The following is a 23,322-nucleotide window of genomic DNA, read 5'->3' on the forward strand; positions in this document are numbered from 1 at the left end:
ATTTTTTTAAAAATCAATAAAATATATAAAAAAAAGAAACATCTATGAGAGAGAAACATTGATCAGCTGCCTCCCACACCCTGCTATTTTATTAAAATTTATTTTAGTACTTTTTTTTTTCTTACTGCAGTGAAGACCATCAGATACAAACTAGAAGATGCTTGGTCTCTAAGATTTGACAGTAGACAAGAGTTAAGACAGTTGTTTTTGTCTACCTTTGGCATCATGTTTTCCTACCAGTTATGTAAGTTAGAGGGGTAAAAGTGGGGTTTAATGTTTCTTTAGAAGCTCCCAGAGTAAAGCCTCTGTTTGGATATCATAAGAAGGTACTGGTTTTGAGTTTGCAAATGAGGTTATAATCTTCGAAGGAGCTTTTTATAGCCTGGGAATTTATTTCAACTTAAAAGCTTAAGGTCTTTGTAATCTTATTTAGTTTAATTGTTCAAATAGGAGGGAAACATTTTCAACTGTAGAATTTGTGCTGAGGAAATATAAATGGCAGTATAATAGCAAGTATCACTGTCAGTGGTGTTTAGACCCAAAGAAAAGATAGATCTTAGAATTGCTGTGATATTTCAGATCACAATAACATTAGTGAAATCATGGCATGAGTACTGAGAGGTAACAACCATTGTTGCATATTTTTACAATTACTTGAGAACCTTCTGTATTTGGTTGCTGGAATGTTGCCGTCATCACATTCTGTGTTGGGTATGACATTGTGAACTGGAACCAGTGGCAGTCCAGGACGCCCAGGCGTGGAGCTACGCTATCTGAGAAGTCTGCTGTGTGTTGAAGCCACATTCAACATGGACCCGAAGGCTTTGGGAAAACTGGTGGAATCCATCAGTAAAACCGTCAAGAGCTGTGAGTACTGACTAGACATCCAGCACTGCCTGAGCATCTTTATTCAAAAAGAAACGTTGGTAGACATACTAGCTGGACATTAACAAGTGCTTTGTAAGCTCCAAATTAGAGTTCCTCTGTTTCCTATATAATGTTCTGATCACTTGAAAAAAAACAGACCGCAAGTGAGCAACTATCCCTGCACTTAGACTGAAAATAACCAGCTATCCTGAAATATATTTGTGTATGTGAAAAGAAGAGCTTGAGAATTTACGTGAGATCATAAGTGCTAAAGGATTATCTGCCAACCAAGGACTGATAAGTATAAAGGTTTACTTGAACCAGTTCCATGAGTTCTCTGGCACAAAATCCATAGAAGCAGATGATTGCTCTGCTTAAGGGAGCTGGTAAAGATATGTAACAGGAAACTGGATGTTGCAGTAGCATGGTGCCTTGAACATAGCAAGTGTTTATGAAAACTAGTCTTAACAGATTTGGAGGGGGGAACTCCTTGCCTTGACCTTAAAAAGTAACCTTCATGAAAGTTTTTTCTACGGTATGACCACAAGCCTTTCTGATAATACTGAAAATCTGTTTTTAGAATTTGAGGAAGTTACTTTTATTTCAGCCACTTGGACAGCCTAATTATTGAGCACTTCCACTTTTTCTCATTAGGACAGGCACCACCTTTCTAAAACTCTCTTTGTGGATTTAATTCTGTTTTCTCTTATTCCGGATACATCTTAAGTGATCTAAACTCCTCAAGCACTTGTAGGGCCCGTTTCCAACCCTGCTGTCCATACGTCCCTTAAGTCGTATCTGGCAGATTGAGCCAGTGTTTAATGTAATGTCTTCTGTCATTTGCTGCTTTCCTAACAGAGCCTGAGTTTTATGACATTCAAAAGGAATTTTTTATACTTAAAAATATATAATTCCTCTCCCATCCTAATGAAATTATGTTTAGCAATGTCTGTGATGAGTGTTAAATACCATAATTTGTTATTGAAAGCAATTCTTTGATCAGACCCATATCCCACAGTCTTCTGCAAAGAAGATATTTATAATTGTTTGAAAAAAGGGATGGGTTACTATTCTTTTTCGAAAGTTTTTGACACTGATTCACTAACCAGATCACTACTTTACACTCAGATTACTAACAGCTGGTGTTTGTTGCGTTCTCTGTTGGCAAGACACTGTGCTGAATGGTTTATGTTCATGATCTTTAACTCAGAACTAAATAAGGAGAGACCCACCCACCAACTTAAGCAAGTAATTGAAGGTACATGTATGCCCCTGAAGTGTGATGACAAGAATAGTACTTTATCTTGTATTCTTCCCCAAAGCACTTAACTTTACCACCCCCAACTCATTCCTTCCTATAAACTAATCATAAAAAATCATTAGACAAAGCTAAATTAAGAGGATTATACACACACACACACACACACACACTGATTTCAGAGAGGGAGAGAGACACATCAGTGATGAGAATCATCAATTGGCTGCCTCCTGCTGGCCCCCTCAAGAGGATTGAGCCCATACCCCCGACCCAGAATGGAACTGTGACCTGGTTCATAGGTCGATGCTCAGCCACTGAGCCACGCCAGCGGGGCAAGAAACATTAATTCACAGTCATGAAAAGCAAGGAAAAACTGAAAACTCATAAGTTGGAGGAGATATGACAACCAAATGGATCTTGGAATTTAAAAAAGGACAGTGGGAAAACTGGTAAATCTGTAATTCAGTTGATAATATGCCAGGTTACTGTATTATTTTTGCCAAATGTACCATGTAAGATCTCAACAGGGGGGAACAGTGAAGTACTTATAGGAACTCTATACTGCCATTGCACCTCTCTTGTAAATCTAAAATTACACTAAAAAACTTAACACAGGTCAGTCTCTGGCATCGCAACATGAGTCTCACTATCCACAATTTCTCAAGTATCACAATTGTTTTGATCACATATATAAGATCTTTAGTTAAAAATGAAATGTGAGCCCCATCAATAAACTCAGAAAAAGTTACCCACTGAAGATTGTCTAAAATCCTTGATTGCTTTGTTGGATGACTCGCAATATTTGAAAACAGCTCCTCACTTTCTTCAGGGATCCATTTAATTCACAGTAGTGTTGGTGCTAACATTTCCACTCAGGTAGTAATTCTCCATCGGAATTGAACAGGACTGCTTTCAGGCAAGCATATTGGTATAACTATGCACTCCATAAAGAGTGTCCACATCTGAGCATCCTTTTTCTTTATATTCCAAAAAAGATGTCTTTCCAAGTTTTTGTCCTCAGCGCAAGTTTTTGTCCCCTTTCTATTATGTAACCTTGAAAAGTCACATCGCCTCATAACTCATGTACTGTATTGGTTGACAGGAAACCAGCACAAAAGCCCCCCCTTAGTTTCAAGTGAGGGGGACAGACCCCATCTTTCTAAGGCTGGAGTGTCAAGTCACATTGAAAGAAGAGCATGTGGGGTAGGGTAGATTGTTCCAGTGGTCTCTGGGGAAATACGACCTGTCACATCTGGATTCGCCACTCATAAGGTAGCTTCAAGAATCTGCCAAAGTGATCTTCCTTATGTGCAAATCTGATCCTGTTAACTTGCCTCAATTTTTCAGTAAGCTCCCCATTGCAGCTCTCAGAACAGGCCTCCACGCATTCAAGCATCCTCTTCTGGCAAATGCTTACTCCTTTGGCAGGTCTTAGCTCATGACACCGTCTCCTTGGGACCCTTGTTAATTTCTTACCACTTCCCCCCAATTGATTATTCCTTCCTTTGGGTTACCCACAACCACCATCAATCATAGTGTTTGTACTACCTTACTGCACTTTTTTTTTTAATTTATTGATTTTTTACAGAGAGGAAGGGAGAGGGATAGAGAGTTAGAAACATCGATGAAGCCCTAACCAGTTTGGCTCAGTGGATAGAACTTCGGCCTGCAGACTGAAGGGTCCCAGGTTCGATTCCAGTCAAGGGCATGTACCTTGGTTGTGGGCACATCCCCAGTAGGGGGTGTGCAGGAGGCAGCTGATAAATGTTTCTCTCTCATCGATGTTTCTAACTCTCTATCCCTCTCCCTCTCTCTGTAAAAAATCAATAGAAACATCGATGAGAGAGAAACACCGATCAGCTGCCTCCTGCACACCCCCCACTGGGAATGTGCCTGCAACCAAGGCACATGCCCTTGACCGGAATCGAACCCGGGACCCTTGAGTCCGCAGGCCGACGCTCTATCCACTGAGTCAAACCGGTCAGGGTCTTACTGCACTTTATCTCCACCAAAGTGTAACAACCTTGAGGCAGGCAGGAAGTATTCATTGCCTGGTTCATCGAAGACCTTTAAGTCATATTTTATACTAGCTACAGTGGGAAGCCTGAGGATCTAATTCAGTTAATAAAATACTATTGGGTACCTTCGTAATTGCTTATTCTTTAGATTTGTCAATCATCCGAAGAGCCGAGTCATTTTGACCACAGTGGAAGCCCTATTATGGCAAACTGCTATTTGCTATGTGCTATCATTAATTTCAGTTGGGTAACCTGGTCATTTCAAAGACAGCATCTAACAATTTTTTTCTCCCCACCTTCCCCAGAAATAAACAAGAAAGGAGGGAGGGAAGACAAGGAAGGGAACAAGAAAAATAGTAACCAGCTTTCTCTCTTTCAGTTCTCTCAACCTTTGATTCATAGAATTAGACTTTTAGACACTTAAGGACTCTCAGAGATCATTTAGGGCAGATAATACCCAATTTTCATAGGTGAGGACTCTGAGGCGTAAAGATGGTATATAACTTGTCTGTCTCTCAGCTATTTAGTCTCTCAGGAATGGAAGTAGAACCCAAATACTTAAGTCTACTACCCCCAACCCACTAAGTCTAATCCCTTAGTTCTCAGTCCTGATGGTGCATTAGAATCACCTGTGCACTTCTTAAATCTACTCCTTAGGTCACTAAGTTTGGAGTGAGATCTAGGTACATAAGTATTAAAAAGTTTCAGTTTAAAGCCAGTCATGAAATCCTACTAATTTTTTTGTGTGTGTATGTATTTATTTATTTATTTATGTATTTATTTGGCAGTATCTCAGGCTCCTTCCCCACTCTCTGACCTCTTTTCCATCTCCCTAGCCCCATCACTCCAGACCTGGCTTCTGTGCTTCCAGTTTTCCTTTCAATACAGCTTGCCACTTGTCTTTTCCTAAACCACTTAGCCCTGCAGAGGTTCTCAACCTGTGGGTCACGACCATTTCACAGGGGTCACCTAAGACCATCGGAAAACACATATATAATTACATACTGTTTTTGTGATTAATCACTATGCTTTAATTATGTTCAATTTGTAACAATGAAATTGGGGGTCACCACAACATGAGGAACTGTATTAAAGGGTCGCGGCATTAGGAAGGTTGAGAACCACTGCAACTGAACTCTTGTTTTGAAGCTAATTCCTGGGCCTGCTGTTAGCAATTCTGAGGTAGGTCTGGGGCAAGGCCTGGCAATTTGCATGTTTAACAAGCAATGGAGAAGGGGTTGATTTTCATACAGATGGGCCAAAGATGATACCATGAGAGACACTGTTCCAGTAAAATAAATGTTAATCCTCTGACCAGGCATTCAAGGCCCTCCACCTCTATCTTATTTTTCACTTCTTCCCAACATGCTGCTCCTAGGAAGACATATTCAACCTCCATTCTACCTCTTTCCTTTATTCATATTGTTACCTCTCCCTGGAATTCTCCACTACTTTACCACCCCCAACTCATTCCTTCCTATAAAAAAATACTATGCATCAAGGCCCAATTCAAAGTTCATTCCCATGAAAGTGGCCCAACTCCTCTTTCCAACTGAGAACTGTCTTAATTGTATAAGTAAGCTCTTGAGTAACAAGTCCATATCATACTTTTTATGGCATCTCGAATCAAGGGAAAAAATAGCTTTTAGTAAAATATTGTAAGTTAGATTGGAGAACTCAATGATTAAGTCATATTTATATTTTCATTTTACAGTCAAGAAAAGTGAAGTTGAGAGCCTCATAATACTTTTTCACGGCTTGGTGGAAAAACCTGATGTGAGGCTTGATAACGCTAGACTAGATCGGAGCACATTTCGAATGATCCTGCACGGCTTGTTTGGAATGACTGATGATAAGCTAATGAATAGGGGTAAGAAGTCATAAGGGACTGAAATGAGCCACGCTGAGGTGGCAAACATATATATATGGCATCTTTATAAGTAGATTAATATATGACAAATATTATATATTTAATTTTCATCAAAGACTTTGATTTTTTTAATGCCAAACTAGAAAGACAATTCTGGTAGTGCTGCCAATACAAATCAGTAGTTGATTTTATTGTCAGGATGGTTTTTAATATAAATTTGCTCAAGATGTCTTATAACTGTACCACTTTAGAGATATCTAGTAACGGGCTAAATAAGCTAGCAGTATTATTTTTCAAAGATAAGCATGTGGCTTTTAATCATGATGTCTATAAATTCATATGCTGTAGACATGTAAAGTTTTCAATGATTTCTTTTTCCTCATAAAAATGAAAAGTACTCATTATACTGAAAAAAAAATAAGGTCATTTATTTAAAGTAGGAAGTTATTTAATATGAGCCAGTCAATTTCACTAACTGATTTTTAGTGTTCAATTTGGTAAGTTTTGATCTATATATGTACACCCTTGAACTCATAACCATAATCAAAATAATTAACATTCATCACCCACAAAAGAGTCAATAATATTTTACTTTCTATATTAAGATTTCATTGGTAATTTAAAAATAGTATTATTTTAGTAGTTTATCTTCAGGCATTGTACAAGCTCTTTAGAACAGAATTTTGCCACTTTTTTAGAATAAAAATTACTACATTGAGTGGCTCCATCATTGTACATAGTAACAGTCCAAAACAATATCATCATTGATCATGGAGGAGAATGACTTTTCTTCCTATAGAAATCTGGGGAAAACATTTTCAGTAATTTTGACTTTTTCAAGAATGATTGTACCAAAACCCTTTTCTCCCCTCAGTTTGGGAGGAGATTTTTAAAAATCTATACATACATATTCTTGAATTATAAAATAGCTGTGAATAATAATAATACACTTATATGTGCTTTTTTTCAGTATTTTTTGCATTTGACAAAGACAGTGATAACTGCATAAATGTAAATGAGTGGGTTAAAGGATTATCAGTGTTTCTTCGAGGGACTTTTGAAGAAAAGCTGAAGTGTAAGAATTCTATATGGCATTACTGGCTTAGTAATATATATGGTTAATTTTGTATTTAGTGAATGTTTAAATATTTTTTAAAAATATAAAATCAATGTTCTTTATAGCAACCTTGCAAAAATAGTTCATGACAGTTTTAAAAAAATACAGGCCAGATGAAATGGGTGGGCTATTTCATAGGAGAGTCCCTAGTCCCAGGATCCCCAAACACTTCATTCACTGGTTCTATAATGTTCAGATGTCACCAGGATGGGTCTTTGGCTTAAGGCCCAGGCTAATAACAGAAACTAAGGATTAGGACTTATGCCAACTCTTACCAGCTAGTAAGGTGGAAATTTCTGAGGCTGCCTCTGAGCTCAGCAGGAAATAGGCCTTGATACGGGTAGTGCACAAGTCACATTGGGCCATTGCCTCTGTGTGTGTGTGTGTGTGTGTGTGTGTGTGTGTGTGTGTGTGACAAGGTAAAACGCATGTTAACCACCAGACATCAATACTATAGTGTTAGTGTAGATGTATGAAAAGGGGGAAAGCCTAGGACAATGAAAGCCCAAAGGGGGGAGATTATAAAGAGAGCCTCTTACAGAAAAGGAACATTAGGAATTCCAAACACATTATCCCAGTTCACAATTTTTTTTTAAAATATATTTTATTGATTGTTTTACAGAGAGTAAGGGAGAGAGATAGAGAGTCAGAAACATCGATGAGAGAGAAACATCGATCAGCTGCCTCCTGCACATCTCCCACTGGGGATATGCCCGCAACCCAGGCACATGCCCTTGACCGGAATCGAACCTGGGACCCTTCAGTCCGTAGGCCAACGCTCTATCCACTGAGCCAAACCGGTTTCAGCCCAGTTCACAATTTTGCCTAGAAATAATTGAGGCCTCACCTTACCTGTACCATTGGTGTTGTGTGTATTTCCTATGTTTTACACCTCTAGTTCCAAGATTTGTGGCAAGGAGCCCTGGAAAGATAATAGGAACAATTTTAAATAGTAGTTTTCAAAGAAACAGATTGCTTAAGAGAAGACAGCATAGTACTGAGGAAGTTAAGCAATTTTTTTTATCCCTTCTTCCACTTGAATTTGGATTTGGAATGTTCAAAAAAAGATCCCTAAATTAAACACATTTTAAAGTGATAGCACATTTTTAAAGAAACACATTTTTAAAGAAAATCGCCAACTTTCTGACATTTTTGTTTCTAGTTTTGTGTGTTTTCTTCTTCAGTCTAATTTTTTACAGGATAACATTTAAATATAGTTGCCATTAAGCTTATTGCAACATTCCTATACAAAAGTCTCACCTAAAAGTGAAAAGCTAAGTTTCTTGGATGTAAATTCTTGTGGTAATACTAATACCTGGTGAAAATGGTTGTGACATTGAAAGTAGCTGTATGGTGATTGAATAGCATCACACTATCAAAAAATGTTTCCTCCTCTAACCCCACTTCCTAAAAATGTTTCATATACATTTCAAGATATGTTAATTTGGGGGAAGATACTACTTTTAGAAGGTTTGTGTTGCAAACTCATGTGTGCAATAGATTGGAGAAACTTGACAAAAACACACAGCTAATCTAATACTCTGGAGTTGTATACATGGTTCTATTGCTTTTGTAAAACACTTAACTGGGTTACAAACACCACAAGAGCTCTTGCACTGCTGTATTCCCAGGACCTGAGTAAGTCACTTGTGGATGAAGGAGTGGATTGTAGTAGTGCTTACTCTCTGAGGAGAGAGCAGTTTTTCTGAGTAGTGCAGACAGGCAGGCCCCAAAGAGATGACAGACTCACTGGCTAAATACACCAAAAAGTGTTGGTGACATGGCAAAGTGTGTACTTAGTTTTTGTTCTCTATGTAAGAAGAGAATCATAAAGCTGAGATTTTTACACACATATGTATACACGTATAAATGTATTGTATGATCAGAGATTTAAAAATATGTATCCCCTTTATTTCAGCTTCATACTATTTTTAAAACCTCAATTTCAAAATCCAGAAGTTACAAGTCTTTCTTTATACGTTCCAAGGGGTATTTTATCTTGTGGAAAGAAATGTAATAAAAGGTGCTTTATTGTAAAATCACTTTACCATATAGGCCAATAATTGTAGGTTGTATAAATTGTTTTTATTATTATATAATGAAATAACTAAGGAGAAGATTAGTGACATTTTAACTGTCCTTATCCAAGTCTTTAAACATCTTATGCTTTGAAAAGTCTGTTTTGAAGTGTATTATTTGAATGGTGATGATGGTTACATTTCTCGAGAGGAAATATTTGACATGTTGAGGAACAGTCTACACCAGCAGTTATCTGAGGAAGAGACTGATGAAGGAATAAAAGAATTGGTAGAGATGACGCTGAGGAAAATGGTAAGAATGAAATACTGTAATTCATTATAACCAAGCAAGTAGATATTGGATAAAGCTAAGATGAAGAAATTATTTCCCTCCATAATAAATGCAGCCTTTATGAGGGCAGGAGTTTTTGTTTGTTTTCTGCTCTGACCATTGCCTGGAATAGTGTCTGGCTGATAGTGGGTGCTCAGAAAATATTTGTGGAATTGCTGGGTGATTAAATGAATCACTATTCCAAATGAATGTTAATTTTCTCATTTTGAAATATTTTAATATTAGTAAAACCTTACTAATTGTGGGAAAGACAGCAGGTTTAATGTGTATTAAATTGGGTGCTATTTTAGTCTGTCTTCATGACCTTAGCCTTTCAATTCTTCCAAATATTCAATATAATAGAATAACATAATAATAAAAGGTTTTTTAAACAGAGTGCTTGCTATATGCCAGGCCCTTCACAGAACTTTAATATATGAATTCATTTTATCCTCAAAACAATCCTGTAAAGTAGAAATTATCTCTATTTGGCAGATGAGAAAACTGAAGTACAGATGGGTTTACTCAAGGTCACACTAGAAAATTGGGTGCAGAATTCAATGAAACCAATAATATCCATTTCTAATGGACATAGTAATTTCTCTCCTTTTCTTACTATGACCCTCCACCGGATACCGGTGAATATTTGTGGCCCTAAGATTTGTGGGCTTGGCTAACCCATGACTCTGGAGTTCAGGAAAGAAACATGATGTGGACTGCCGCGTCTCAGACTCAGCTAACACAGGTCCAGAGTATCCCCTTCCACTGGAAGTGCTCACTCGACCCTGCCAGGGCTCAGGGAAGACTTCTCGAGAGACAGTATGTTCCCTCATACCAAAACCACCCTCTTCTTTTTTGAAAGGAAATGTTACAGAGTGGACCTTTTCAGACAATTATTCAAACCTTTCTCTAGATTAGACTTTCAGCAGCCCTGATTTAGTTATACCCTGACATGCGGAAAGAAAAAAACACACACCAAAGACCCATAAGATCAAATCCAAATTCACTGAAGCAGTTAAAGGCATACATAACCCACACACATGCTATCCCCATGATTTACTTAATCACCCATAGTCCCCGTCACCAATGCTCCACTTGAGGCAGGTCCCTCTTCTCCTGACTTACTGTCATAATTCAGGTTGGGCCATTCTGCACTTCCTCCACACACTTCCCCACCTCTCTAGATCCCAACTATCCCTAAAGGCCTAGCAGTGGTCTGCATGACTCTAGTCCATCTTGGGCTGTGAGTGCTCTAACTCCCAGTGCCTCAGTCCTTATCTGAGCAACTCCACTTTTATCCTTTTTACATGATGAGCTCCCAAGTAAGAGATCCTTTCAGGAACAAGTTCTAGTACTAAAAATTAAGCTTGAGAATTTTTGCCCTGTGGTCCTTATTTTATCACAAAAATAGCTGTACAATATGGGCTTCCTCTCTAGGATTATGACAACGATGGCAAGATCTCTTTTGCCGACTTTGAAAAAGCAGTGAAAGAAGAGAGACTTTTGATGGAGGTGTTTGGACAATGTTTACCAGAAGCAAAGGTACAGTGCCAACAGCCCAAAAAGGTTGAGGGGACATTTTAACGGATCTGAAAATAACACTGGTTGGACACTCACCTCTTTAGGGCTTCACCTCACTGCTACACCTCACAAAATACCACGTGCGGGCACACACGTACAGTGCGATTGAAACTTCGTGGCCCATGCGCAGAAGTCAGTATTTTGTGGAAGAGCCACACTCAAGGGGCCAAAGAGCCGCATGTGGCTCGTGAGCCACAGTTTGCCAAGCTGCAGTTTGCTGACCACTGGTCTAGACAACCATGAAGGGCTCAGCCCATCCTAGTGCTTTGGGAATCAAGACAGTAGTGACTGTTTAAGTAATTCTATTCAACAGACTTTTCTTTTGGGCTTCAACTGTATACAAGTCCTGATTTCTTGTATGTTAATATTTCCCCAAAGAAAACCAAGGTATATTGGGCTTGCTTAAGGGATAGAACAGTGAATAAAGAATGGGTTCAGCAAGAACTGCTAGGAGAAAACTTGATGTCTTTCAACCCAAATGTTGTCAATGAGAATAAATTAAATTTTAAAAAATTTGAACACATATATAGTATTTTGTGGTCATAAGGTTTATTTTCATGTTTGGATTTGACAAAAGTTTTCTGAGCTAGAAGAGCCAGCCTAATAATTTATTTGATTCATTAACATTTTAATTCTGCCTCTGATCAACTCTGCTTTGCAAACATGACATAAGAAAACACTTCTTTTTTGAAGAAACTTTTTATTCTGTGGTAATTTAGATGATTTTGTGAATGAACTTGAATAAGCTATCCTTAGCCATCCTAGCTCATCTCTCTTAATTTGTCCCAATGTAGTTTATTCCTTTTTTAAAAAATCCTCACCTACGGATATGTTTAGTGATTGTAGAGGGAGGGATGGAGGGAGAGAGAGGAGAGAAAGAAACATCAATCTGGGTATCAAACCCAAAACCTAGGTATGTGCCCTGACCAGAAATCGAACCTACAACCTTTTAGGTCTACAGGACAATACTCCAACCAACTGAGCCACCTGACCAGGGATATTCCCACATCTTGTCTGGAAATATGTGGTAAAATGCAATATGTGAAAGGCAGACTTCTCGTTTTAAGGAACTGATGGGTGAAACAGTGCAGAATAATGGACTGGGTTGTAGCTACTTATATCTGATGGAATACCAACAGTTCTGGAGTTGTTCCCAGAGACTTCATCTGTAGCCCAGTTATCTAGAGCCTTGCTACTCAGTGTAGTCTGTGCACCAGCTCAATAGTATCACCTAGGGACTTATGAGAAATGCAGAATCTCAGACTCCACCCTAAATTAACTGAATCAGAATCTTCTTTTGGTGCCTGACACAAGAAAGGTTTCTTTCTCTCATGATCAAATAGTATATTGTTGGCAGGGTTGGGGAGGAGTGCTGGCCTCCACACACATATCAGGAATCCATTCAAGAACAAAGAACCCACTTAGCAGCTCCTCCCTTTAGGACTGTCAGACTGTGTGTGTGTGTGTGTGTGTGTGTGTGTGTGTGTGTGTGTGTGTGTGTGTGTGTTAAAATACACCTACCATAAACTTTACCATCCACATCAATTTTAAGTATTCAGGTTCAGTAAAGTACATTCACGCTGCTGTACAAGCAATCTCCAGAACTCTTTTCATCTTGCAAAACTGAAACTCTGTGTCCGTTAAACAATTCCCCATTCCTGCCCCCACCAGCTCCTGACCACCACCATCAGAATTACAGTAAGACTCTGAAGTGGAGGTTCATAACACCTTCAAGTCCTAGACAGCACTGTATTCTTCCTAATTCTATGGTCAGGTCTCTAATACATCTTTTACCTGAATTCTGCAAAAGTAATATATCTAATTGCCTTACGAGGAACTAGGGCCAACCCCCTTGCCTGCAGCTTCTATTAAGACCATCTAGCCCTACCCAGTTCGGCTCAGTGTATAGAGCATCAGCTTGCAGACTCAAGGGTCCCAGGTTTGATTCTGGTCAAGGGCACATGCCTCCAGGTTGTGGGCTCGAGCCCCAGTAGGGGGTGTGCAGGAGGCAGCCAATCAATGATTCTCATTGATGTTTCTCCCTTCCACTCTAAAATCAATAATAAAAAAAAAAAAATAAATAAATATATATATATATATATATATATATATATATATATATATGGACCATCTACCACCTAGTGCCCTCCTAACAAGTCTGGATCAGTAAGTCATATCTGAAGATGAGCCTTCTTAACTGATATGTTCAAATTCAATCCATAAGGCCAGAACAAAAGTATGGATGGAGTGTTTGTGTGAACTAATATAAATTCAAAGTAAACATCATTACATAAAAGGGTACGGTCTTTTTTTTTTTTTTAAGTTTTATTCATTTCAAACGGGCCGGATCCGGCCCGCGGGCCATAGTTTGCCCACGGCTGGGCCAGACCCTTAAGGATAGGGAGGAACGAAAAAGAGATGCCATTTGGTATGGGCCTTCTCCAGTATTTTTATCAGTAAAAATATGAAAACAGCCTGTACATAATTGGATTCCCATTATGTAGTCTACTAACAGGGGAAAAAAAAGTGAGTGTGCTATAAAAGTAGTGGTAGAAGTCACTAATTTACAAATTCTAATTTGCTTCTGCCATAGATCAAATAAATTCATCTGATACGTTAACTAAAGCATGTAAGCTTCTAATTTCAGCTTTGTTCTAATAGTTTATTAACTTTTTTACTTTACAGATTTGTCTTGATTTTGAAGCCCTGGCATTCAAACACATCCTGGATTCTGTCTAGTTTTTTAATGTGAATCACTCAGTACTTGCATTAAAATAAAAAACAGATCCTGGTTGCCTATCTTTATTTCCTTCAGTTAATTCACACAGAGTTACTGCAATGTGAAAGGTAACATTGTAAGAACAGTTTCTGTAATAGTAAGTTTGGATCAAAATAACATCTATAATAGGTAATAATAAGCAAATTTATTTAAGTTAGTCCACCACCTTGGATCTTGTAGCATCAAGTCAGGCATTCCCAACCCTCTTTTCTCTTGCTTCCTTAACCATAGAAACCTAAAGCATTCACTATTCCAGACTCCTCAGGAATAGTCATGGGCCCAGTTCTAGCCAATAAGATGTAACTAAAGTCACTGGATGGCGTTTCTAGGAAAGTTTTTATTAAGGGAAACAGTTGGCTGGCAAGTATTTTGTCCACAATAAACTAATTTTAAAAGGTGAAACTAAATTAAACAAGTAGCTTGAAAGAAATTACAAAGAGGAGTGCATTCAAAAAAATAGCAGCAGTAAAATCTCTTCAAAAATTAAAACGACAGGCTAAAAATAAATACATATTAATTTGCTACTAGTAATCTTATATTCTTCTTCTTTGTTTTAATGGATGACTTGTATGCACATCTTCCAGCTTGTCCTCTGGAGGCTTTGGCACAGTTGTAATCACCTAGTTTTAGAGAAGAGAACCAGAAAAACTTAATTTTTATAGTAAAAGAATAAATAAACTATCAGAAGACATAATATATTCAATAGTTTAATCCTTGCTATCATGTTTGAAGCAGAGCTAAGCCAAGTTCAAGGTACAGCCTACAATCTAGGCACAGAGCAGTTTTCTGTCCAAACACTGATGGGAGTAAACAATTTTTTAAATTTAAATTCTTTATTATTTAAAGTATTACATGAGTCTCCTTTTTCCCCCTTTGACCTCTCCCTGGCTGCTCCCACCCACCCCCCTCCCAGCACATGCCCTCACTCCCCTACTGTCTGTGTCCATTGGTTATGCTCATATGCATGCATACAAGTCCTTTGGTTGATCTCTTACCCCATCACCTCCCACCTTTATTTTTAAAGCCATTTAACAAGAAGAAATTTTTGAGGGAGAGAAGTAAACAGGCTCTACTAACATTCCTTTGTAGATCTGAAGTCCCTTGTTATTTTATGGGTACAGATAGATATCCTGCTTGCATACAACTTGAAACACTGATAATGTCTGATATACTTAGAGACATGGCGGTTGGGGCAGGGGTGAAAAATTTAAAGAAATAATCAGAAAATGTTACAATCCTCAATTGTTTAGGGAAAATGAAATCAAATGCATCATGAAAAAAGGAGACGATAAGTTACAGCAGAGTAAGACAGTCTTCACTTAAACTGGGAAATTATTTGAAACCATAGTAAATTATACTTAGTATTTCTCCTCCTTATTGTTCTACTGTTTCCATACCTAGGATTCAGACCTAACATATTTTTCTTGAAAATACAGTCAGCTCTGGCTGAGACAGCTCTATCTGTATCCATGCCTTAGTTCAGCTGTCTGTGAAGAAAGGAAGGGTTGCCAGCACAAACTAAAAAATTTAAAAGAGGCTTAAGCATAAAAACTGTGTCCATAGATTTTTATTACTACAAAACACCCCTTATCCTTAATCAGATAATAATTTCCAGGTAAAAAATGTACATAAAATAAGCTACCTTGCCCCTCCTTAATCACATTATAAAACATGGCTTTCTGTTTCTTTTGTTAAAGATTTTTTATTGATTTTTAGAGAGAGGAAAGGAAAGGGAGGGGGAGAGAGAAAAACACTGAGTTTCGGTCGGCTGCCTCCTGCCCCTGCTGGAGATCAAGCCCCCAACCCAGGAATGTACCCTGACGGGTAATCGAACCAGCAACCTTTCAGTGCACAGGATGACACCCAACCGAGCCACACCAGCAGGGCTAGTATTCTGTTTCTTGTTTAAGGTAAGGATTAATGGTATCAAAGCAAATGGTATTTGTTAGTAAAATTCAGTAAATTCAGTAAACACATCAAAAACTAAAAAATGAAAATAGTAAATGATACTATAGTTCTCATAAATAATTCTCCATTTAGGGTTAGTCCTAGAACCAAATCATCTCTTAGGAGACTTCTTTAAATGATCTTACCTCTTTAAGTTTATTCCGAATTAAATTCGCTGTTGTATTCAAGGAGTCATCATGCATATCCACTTTGGGTATGTCTGGTAACAGAGGCCCAATCAGCACCTCATTACTGCTAGTGCTTGTTTCAAGAAAAGGTCCAAGTTTACGATCATCTTCTCTTCTTCTCTTCCGCTCCTGCAGTTGTGTCGTCCTAGGCATAAATCTGTCAACGGCCTCTGAAGGAGTAAAAGCCTTCTGAGCACCAGGGCAGGCCACTGGAGTTTTTAAAGTTTTCATCTGCACTTTCTGCAAAGAGTCACTGTGGTTACAATGCCCCACTGTTTCATCACGGTTTCTCCCATACTGAGAGGAGCTTGATGCTCTGTTCTCGTACTCTCCTGATGAACACATACATGTTGAGGAGAAATAACACAAAGGCAATTCACAAGAATAAGGAAGACAAGGATCTGAGTTCCCAGCAGAAGTGTTCAGCGCAGCTTCACAAAATCCAGATTTCTTTGAGTGGAAGTCCTGTCTAAAATCTTTTGTGTCTTTATACTCTGTAACCAGTTTCTTCTTTGTCATGAAATAATCTTTATATTACAATTTAAAAGGTGAGAGAAAGGGAAACAGAAATAGTTAATCTGTTTTCATCATTCAGAAAAGTGTAATTCTAAAAACAAACATTGCTTTAAAATAACAAATGTTACCCTTACAATTTTATTTCTTGGGCAGGCAATACATTCATGTGGTTTAAAAGCTAAAAAGGATAAAGATATAATAGCGTCACGCTACACTTTCTTTGCTCCCTGTATGCCTGGTTTCCACCCCCCATAAGTAATCACTATTCTTACTTTCTTATTAATCTGTCCAGTATGTCTTCCTTCCACCTATGGGTATTCCTCCTGTAATACCCATTTCTCTGCACCTTTTTGTTTTCCAGTTAACTGTAGATTTTGGAGAGTTTTTCCATGTCATTACATACAAAGCTGCTTTTTTGTTTTTTACAGTACGAGTGTATATGCTGCTTAGTTTGTGTTAGTTTTTATAGGAAGCAATATGCTGGGCCCATATTTAGTAATTTCCTTTGCCCCCCACACATATAAGTTTGTACGGAGCTATTTATTTATACATCCTACAGGTTAAAGTTCAGTGTCTACAGGGACTCTCAACAGTTGTATACCCAAATTTTCAGGTAAGGTTTTCAAGAGTCTCCCCACTTATTTCTCTCTTCACTATTGCCACATGCCCATTCCCCAATCAGCCACAAACTCACCATATTCAATAGCTTTATGGACATTGACTTTTACCCAAAGGGTGAAAATTTTGTAATTTAAGCCTCTGGTAGCATTCAGATTTCAGACTACACATGCTATCTTAATCTAATTCTGACTGTTCTAGTCCTACAACCCACGTACCAGATCTCATGACTCCATTCCAGGCATCTGGAATTTGTGTCTAGGGAAACTCAGTTGGGCATATGAGGCACCTGGCCAACTGTTGGTCAAAAGTAAAACTTTCCCACTTTTAGCAGTTTTAGATTAGCCAATGGGAACTGGTCTGTGAATCCTGTTTCTCACTTCAAGTCAAAGCTTTAATTCCTTCGCATGGGACACAAGGCCCTTTACGAAGCCCCTGTGTGGTTATCCTGTACTATTCACAGTTCCTCAGAATGCACGATGCTCCTTTGTTCCTTTAAACATGCTATCTGGCTCGCCTTTCCATTTCTTCCTCAACTTCTGAATAATGTCCACTTATCCTTCAAAACTCAGCCCCCTTCTCATCCTGTAGGAATTCTCCCACAAATCAACATCTCTTTCTTCCCCTCCCAGATTACGTTGAGTGCTACAAAGAATCATGTTACAGTTGTTGAATACTGTGATCATTTACTTGCCCTTCTTCCCACTAGACTGAGAGCTCCATAAAGGTATACTTAGCAGAATGCCTGACACATAGCTGTTTAGTCACAGGCTTTCCATACCTTTATTTTTAGTAGCTCTTGCTATATAAGCCTTCCTCTCTTGTAATTTTTTTCTAGTTTCTTCAACTGTCTCAAATTCCGGAGCATAGCACACATGAAGCAATCCACCAAAGAAACTCTGTTCATCCATTTTCCTCTTGGCTATCCTAAACAAAAATACATGATAGCATGGTTTATTAATCTAGATTTACTTAGGATAAACCTTGACTAGTACACAATGTATAGATCTAAAGAGCAAAGTCCAGCTTTTGCTATGTGTGTGTACATCCTATGGTTTGGGAATTAAGTAATTTGCTTATGGATAGAATTGACCTTCTTGATCTAGTGCATACTCTACTAGTAAGAGCCTTTCCTCCCCTCTCCCAACATTGTTAATGGGGTTTGAGCTAAGTCATCCACACATATCTAGACTCCCTTTAACCAACTTAGAATCCAGCTGGTTAGCCTAAGGCACACAATCCATTGCCATAAAATAGAGATTTTTCTCTGTGTGGAGTTAAATGGCCCTTGAGAATTAGCTTATACCCAATTTAGCATTTTCAGCACAATGTGTTCCTATATAAAAAATTAATAAAAATACTGTAACTGTAAAATTTTTAATAATTGAGGAAATACTAAATATATAACAACTAATCAATGAGAGGATGGTATCATTCAACAAATACTTATTAAATATCTATAACTGGTCAGGCATTATAATAAATATTGAAGTACTTCTGTGATCAGGGATAATAAGAAATACTTATTGAGATTTTACCACATGCCAGGCAGTGTCCTTGAGTGCTTCACTTGAATTAACATTTCACAACAATCCTATGATGAATGTAAGGCCTGGGGAGATTTAGAACTTGGCCATGTTTACTCTGGAGAGAGGAGCTAGGATTCAAATCCAGATGCCGAACTCCAAGGCCAATTGTACTAGGTAGGTGCTGTGGGAAATGCAAAGACTCTAGAAAATAGCTTCCCTAATGATGAGGAGCTGGCAAGTTGGTTAGGAAAGTGAGACTGCATTTAAGAGCTACCTGAGAATAACACCTGACCCCATAAAATAAGTGCTTTATGGCAACAAGTGCTATTTGTGGCACAGAAAAGAAAATATGAATTGTAATAACCAGGGAAGGATGGGTCTTGGAACAAATCAGTAGGAGGGAGGGTTTACACAAAAATAGGTAAGGCATTTTACATTTCAGCCTTTTTGGAACTGAGTTTATGTTACATAGAAAGCTGGAAGAGATGGTGTTAATTCACATAGGTGCACAACAGTAAGAACCTCAATAACTAATGTTTACTGCATTCTGAACAGGAGGCGTTATGCTAAGCCCTTTACATGGATTACCTCATCTCAGCCTCACACAACGTCAGTAAGCAGGTCCTTTTATCAGATGGATTTTATAGAACAAGCGAAACAGGCTTACTAGGGTTTAATAACTTGTCCAAGATCATGATGTTAGTAAGCAAGGGAATTGGAAAACTTACTCTAAACCTAATTTTTAATCTATCACCCTACAAGACAAAGTGTTAAACATGAGACTGATGTGATAGAAAGTGTTTTTAGAAAGGCAAACGTTTAAAAAGACTGGAGGAAGACAAGAACAACCATGTTGTTATTGGGTAATTCAGGTATGAATGTGGGAAACCTGGGGCCTGTGGGGGCAGTAGGACAGTGCTTAACTTGCACATTACCTTGCACTTTGTAAATTCATAAATTTAATAAGATAAACTTCTGTAAATTCTTCTGCTGGGTATTCATCTAGAGCATTATACTGTTCAATTGCACCATATAGAGCAAATCGTTCAACTAATTCCTTCATCGCTCCCACTGCAGGAACTCCTTGTATTAATAAGTACCGAGATTCCAAATTAATAGTATATACCTAAAAGAAACGCAAACAAGTTAAATGTATCTCATAAGTAAGTCTAAGACAAATCTGCTTTTTTAAAAAATGTCCAAAAGCTTTAAAAACAAGAAATGTTTTTCAACCAGTTTGCAGAAAACAGAAAATCAAAAACTTTGCCCTTCTCTCTGTTGAAGAGCTCACTCCACGTGAATTCGCCCGACTAAAGCCTCACACAGACTACCTTCGATTGGTAGATTTTGCAGAAATGGGCTGGGTACAGCTACTGGAAAGAGTTAAATATTCAGAGTGCTTCCGATGTGCCAAGGAGAGCCGTAAACACGGAAGATACAATGATTAAAACAAAGACTCGTTTCCGCAGAGCGGACGCCCTCGCAGTGACCAAAGGGGTCGTGGGAACCTCTGGTAGCGGATGCCCAGGATTCCTCACACCCACCTGCAAGGAGATGGGTCCGACCGAGGCCTCGCAAGCCTTCACTCACACAGGCTGGGCGCGTGGGGCTAGAGTTCACATAAAACTACTGAGGGTAGCAAATGAAACAAAAACCACTTTACCCGCACGGCACGAGGCCGTCGCCCCTCCCGGTACTTGGCCCGCGTGTCGCAAGCAGCCCTTTGGACATGATGGTCGAACAAGCCACCCAGCTCCCCGCCGCCCGACGCCATCTTGCCGGCTTTGGCTCTCACAGAAACGACAATATCCGCCGGCTGCACTCCCGTTTAGCCAATAAGAGAGAGGGATGGGTCAAGGCGTGCCGGGATTGGCCGGAGAATCGACAGCGTTGGCCGTCGTTTCCTACAAAAGAGGACTTGTGGACTGGGTGCCGCCCCCCAGCGGCGCGGCGGAGAGGCCAGGAAGGAGGCAGGAGGCTGGCTTGCCCCGCCCCTACGCACGTTGAGACGCGCCGCAGGAAGGGGGCGTGGCCGCGTGAAATGGACAAGGGGGCGGGGCCGCGGGAAGGGGAAAAGGGGGCGGGGCCGCGGGGAGGGGCGGGGCCGATCGTTGTTATCCCGCTCCTAAGCCCGGGCCTGCGGGCTCGTCCGGAGTCGGTGTGGGTGGGCGGCGGGGGTGTCCTGTTTGGCAGACGATGTGGGGCAGCGAACGCCTGGTGGGTGCGGGTGGGGCGGCCGTGACTGTGGCCTTCACCAACGCTCGCGACTGCTTCCTCCATTTGCCGGGGCGCCTCGTGTCCCAGCTGCACCTGCTGCAGGTAACGCGCCGGCCTGGGACCGGGCTCCCACCCGGAGGCTGGACACCTGGTCGGTAGTCAGGGGTCGGGCGGGCCGAGCTTTCCAGGGACGCGGTGGCTTTCGGGCCTCCCCCGGCGGCGGGCCCGGGGCTGCTTTCCCTGCGCCGCTGAGCAGGCCAGACCGAGGGCCCGTCGAGGGCAGGGCCGGAGCGGAGGGGTTGCCCGTCTGGTGCATCCCGGGTTTAAGTTCACTGGCCTTATTCCAGCGCCTTTCAGTCGGTGAAACTGGGCTCACTACTTTATGCTCTGTTTCTGCGTTCACATACTACTCCAGGTTGGAAAGCTCTTGAGAAGTCGTTTCTTTTGTTGTTTGTTTTTTAAAAACCTTTTCCCGCCTGAGATTTCCAGGTGCCTGCGCGGCTGTGGTGCGGGCCCGGCGGGAGGGCGGGACGCTTGGTTTGTTTGCTGCGTCCGGCGGTTGAGCGGCGGGCGGGAGGGCGGGGGTCGCGCGAGGGAGGCTCGGCCCTGGCCGCCGCGCTCGGACCCCCTCGGAGGCGGGCCGGGAACGGCGGGGGTTATGCCGCCTGGGACGTGTGTCCTTAACAGTATTTGAACCACGGCTGTCACTTGCCTTTTTAGAGGCTGTGGTTGTGATTCGTGGCTCTGACCACTGGCAGAGATACCGCGTCCTACTTTCCTAACTGAAAACAGGCACCTGGCCTACGAGTTGGAGTGTTTATGGGGCGAAAGGCTGGTAGATGGGCAGGCTTGCCTTCCTGGTTCCAGAAGGTGCGGCAATTAGACGACTTTGGCAATGGAGCCAGTGGTACTCTTGTGCTGGTGGAGGGTCTGGCTTTTAATTTGTAGAAGCTGCCAACATCTGTGAGGCGCAATTAAGCGAAGCCCAATAGAAGGAGATACACCTGTGTTTGAAATCCTTGCGAACCCTGGTTGTGTGGTAGCCGCCACTGGCTAATCCATGCAGGAAATGTGTTAAGATTTTGCAATAATTTCAAAAATGATTTCCACTTGCGCTTCTTCTCGGTATCTGTTTTTCCAAAATAGCAATTTTCAACCCATGTACCGCAAGAATTTTTAAAACATGCAATACCTGACTATGAAGGCAGGGGCACTGACCTCTTTTCCCTTAAGATTGTCAAGTTAAAAGATGACAACAGCCAACACAACAATAGCCATCCAGTGTGAATGAATCAAAATCATATCTATTTTTTTGGCACATCAGCAAAAATTATATTTTTTGGTGTGCTGCAGAATTTTAGTAATTAGTTTATGTGTACGATGAGATGAAAAAGGCTGAAAATCTCAGTTCTAGATTATTCCCCCCCCCCCCCCACCATCTTCAAAGCATAGCAAATTCGGCAGATCCTTCCGTTATTTCTTTTCCCATAAAGCAGGCGATCTTTTGTCCCTGACAAGCTTCATTCCTGGCTGGAGACTAGTCACTATCGCCAAATCCTGCCCTGTGCTCTGTCAGCTTTGACGATTTTCAGCCTTCCAGTTCCCACCCGAGTTTAAAATAACAGGCCCCCTCCACCTAATGAGATTATAGGACTGCTCTCTTATAGTAACTGATAACTTGATCCCAGTGTGAATGCCATGTCATGGGCACTATTGGCACTTGATGCTGGATAATTTGTTGTGGGTTCTGTCCCGGGTATTGGAAGATACTTAGCAGCATCGCCGGCCTCTATCCATTAGGGGCCGGTGGTACTCCTCCTCCCAGTGATGGCAAACAAAAATGTCTCCAGACATTGCCATATGTCTCCTGGGGGACAAAGTCACCCCCAGTTGAGAACAACTGCTTTAACTCAGTTTTCTGTGTTCTGGGCTCAATACTTGCTGTGATTCCTGAAATAGGGGAGAGAATTTATATCCACACTGAATACAAACAAATGAACCTAAGTCACCTTCCAGAAGCGGCCAGGTACAGATTTGTCATTTCTTTTGTGTTAGCCAGAAATAACCTGGCTGATCCTAAGGCATTGCAACCAATGGTTTCACCTGGAGGTTTGGCCAAAAGCTGGCAGTCGATGGTATGTTGATTAGATTAAACTGGAAAAGGGGCTCCTTTCTTTCCAGCTTGTCCTTTTTTTCTCTACTGAGTACCCAGGGGCTCTGTAGTCCAAGTGAAAAACTTTTGACATAAAAATAACATTATTAGTCTGCAAAGTTTACCAAATTCAGCTGAACATATATAGGATGACTTTATAGGGCTGGTTACTACATTTTGACCAAATGAATAATTGAAGTATTTTTCCTGTTTAATAAAGTTGAGTTCCCCCTTTCCAGTGAGTTGATGGAATTCTCCTTTTTGATATTTCAGGGCATACTTTATTTTTTTTTAATATATTTTTATTGATTTCAGA

General features: G+C 40.3%; 3 protein-coding genes across 14 annotated transcripts in view; 2 read left to right on the forward strand and 1 right to left on the reverse strand.

Annotated features, from left to right (window-relative positions):
* The first annotated feature begins 9 nt into the window (after positions 1–9).
* On the forward strand, positions 10–13,846 carry LOC118666228 (EF-hand calcium-binding domain-containing protein 1-like). The gene is made up of 6 exons (XM_036328202.1): positions 10–867; positions 5,858–6,013; positions 6,984–7,088; positions 9,307–9,461; positions 10,917–11,021; positions 13,746–13,846. The coding sequence occupies exons 1-6, from the start codon at positions 810–812 to the stop codon at positions 13,797–13,799; spliced, it is 633 nt and encodes a 210-aa protein (XP_036184095.1). The 5' UTR covers positions 10–809; the 3' UTR covers positions 13,800–13,846.
* Positions 13,790–20,587, reverse strand: RBM48 (RNA binding motif protein 48). Of its 8 annotated transcripts, none has more exons than XM_036328194.1 (5): positions 20,301–20,583; positions 19,573–19,763; positions 17,890–18,035; positions 15,933–16,501; positions 13,790–14,459 (listed from the first exon to the last, which is right to left on the reverse strand). In XM_036328194.1, the coding sequence occupies exons 1-5, from the start codon at positions 20,409–20,411 to the stop codon at positions 14,373–14,375; spliced, it is 1,104 nt and encodes a 367-aa protein (XP_036184087.1). In that variant the 5' UTR covers positions 20,412–20,583; the 3' UTR covers positions 13,790–14,372. The 8 variants fall into 8 exon arrangements, with proteins under 8 accessions (XP_036184087.1, XP_036184088.1, XP_036184089.1 ...); XM_036328195.1 differs by having other exon boundaries at positions 20,182–20,304; XM_036328196.1 differs by lacking the exon at positions 19,573–19,763 and having other exon boundaries at positions 20,301–20,587.
* A 197-nt stretch (positions 20,588–20,784) lies between these two features.
* The window catches only part of PEX1 (peroxisomal biogenesis factor 1), a 49,701-nt gene continuing 47,163 nt past the window's right edge, over positions 20,785–23,322 (forward strand). For 2 of the 5 annotated variants that reach the window (XM_036328203.1, XM_036328206.1), the window contains exon 1: positions 22,334–22,989. In XM_036328203.1, coding sequence (XP_036184096.1) covers positions 22,849–22,989 — 141 coding nt within the window. In that variant the 5' untranslated portion in view covers positions 22,334–22,848. Of the gene's footprint in view, positions 20,957–22,331; positions 22,990–23,322 lie in introns of those variants that run through there. The other 3 variants (XM_036328204.1, XM_036328205.1, XM_036328208.1) reach the window with 3 other exon arrangements.

The sequence above is a fragment of the Myotis myotis genome, unplaced genomic scaffold, assembly GCF_014108235.1.
Source record: "Myotis myotis isolate mMyoMyo1 unplaced genomic scaffold, mMyoMyo1.p scaffold_m19_p_11, whole genome shotgun sequence".
Classification (NCBI taxonomy): Eukaryota; Metazoa; Chordata; class Mammalia; order Chiroptera; family Vespertilionidae; genus Myotis; species Myotis myotis.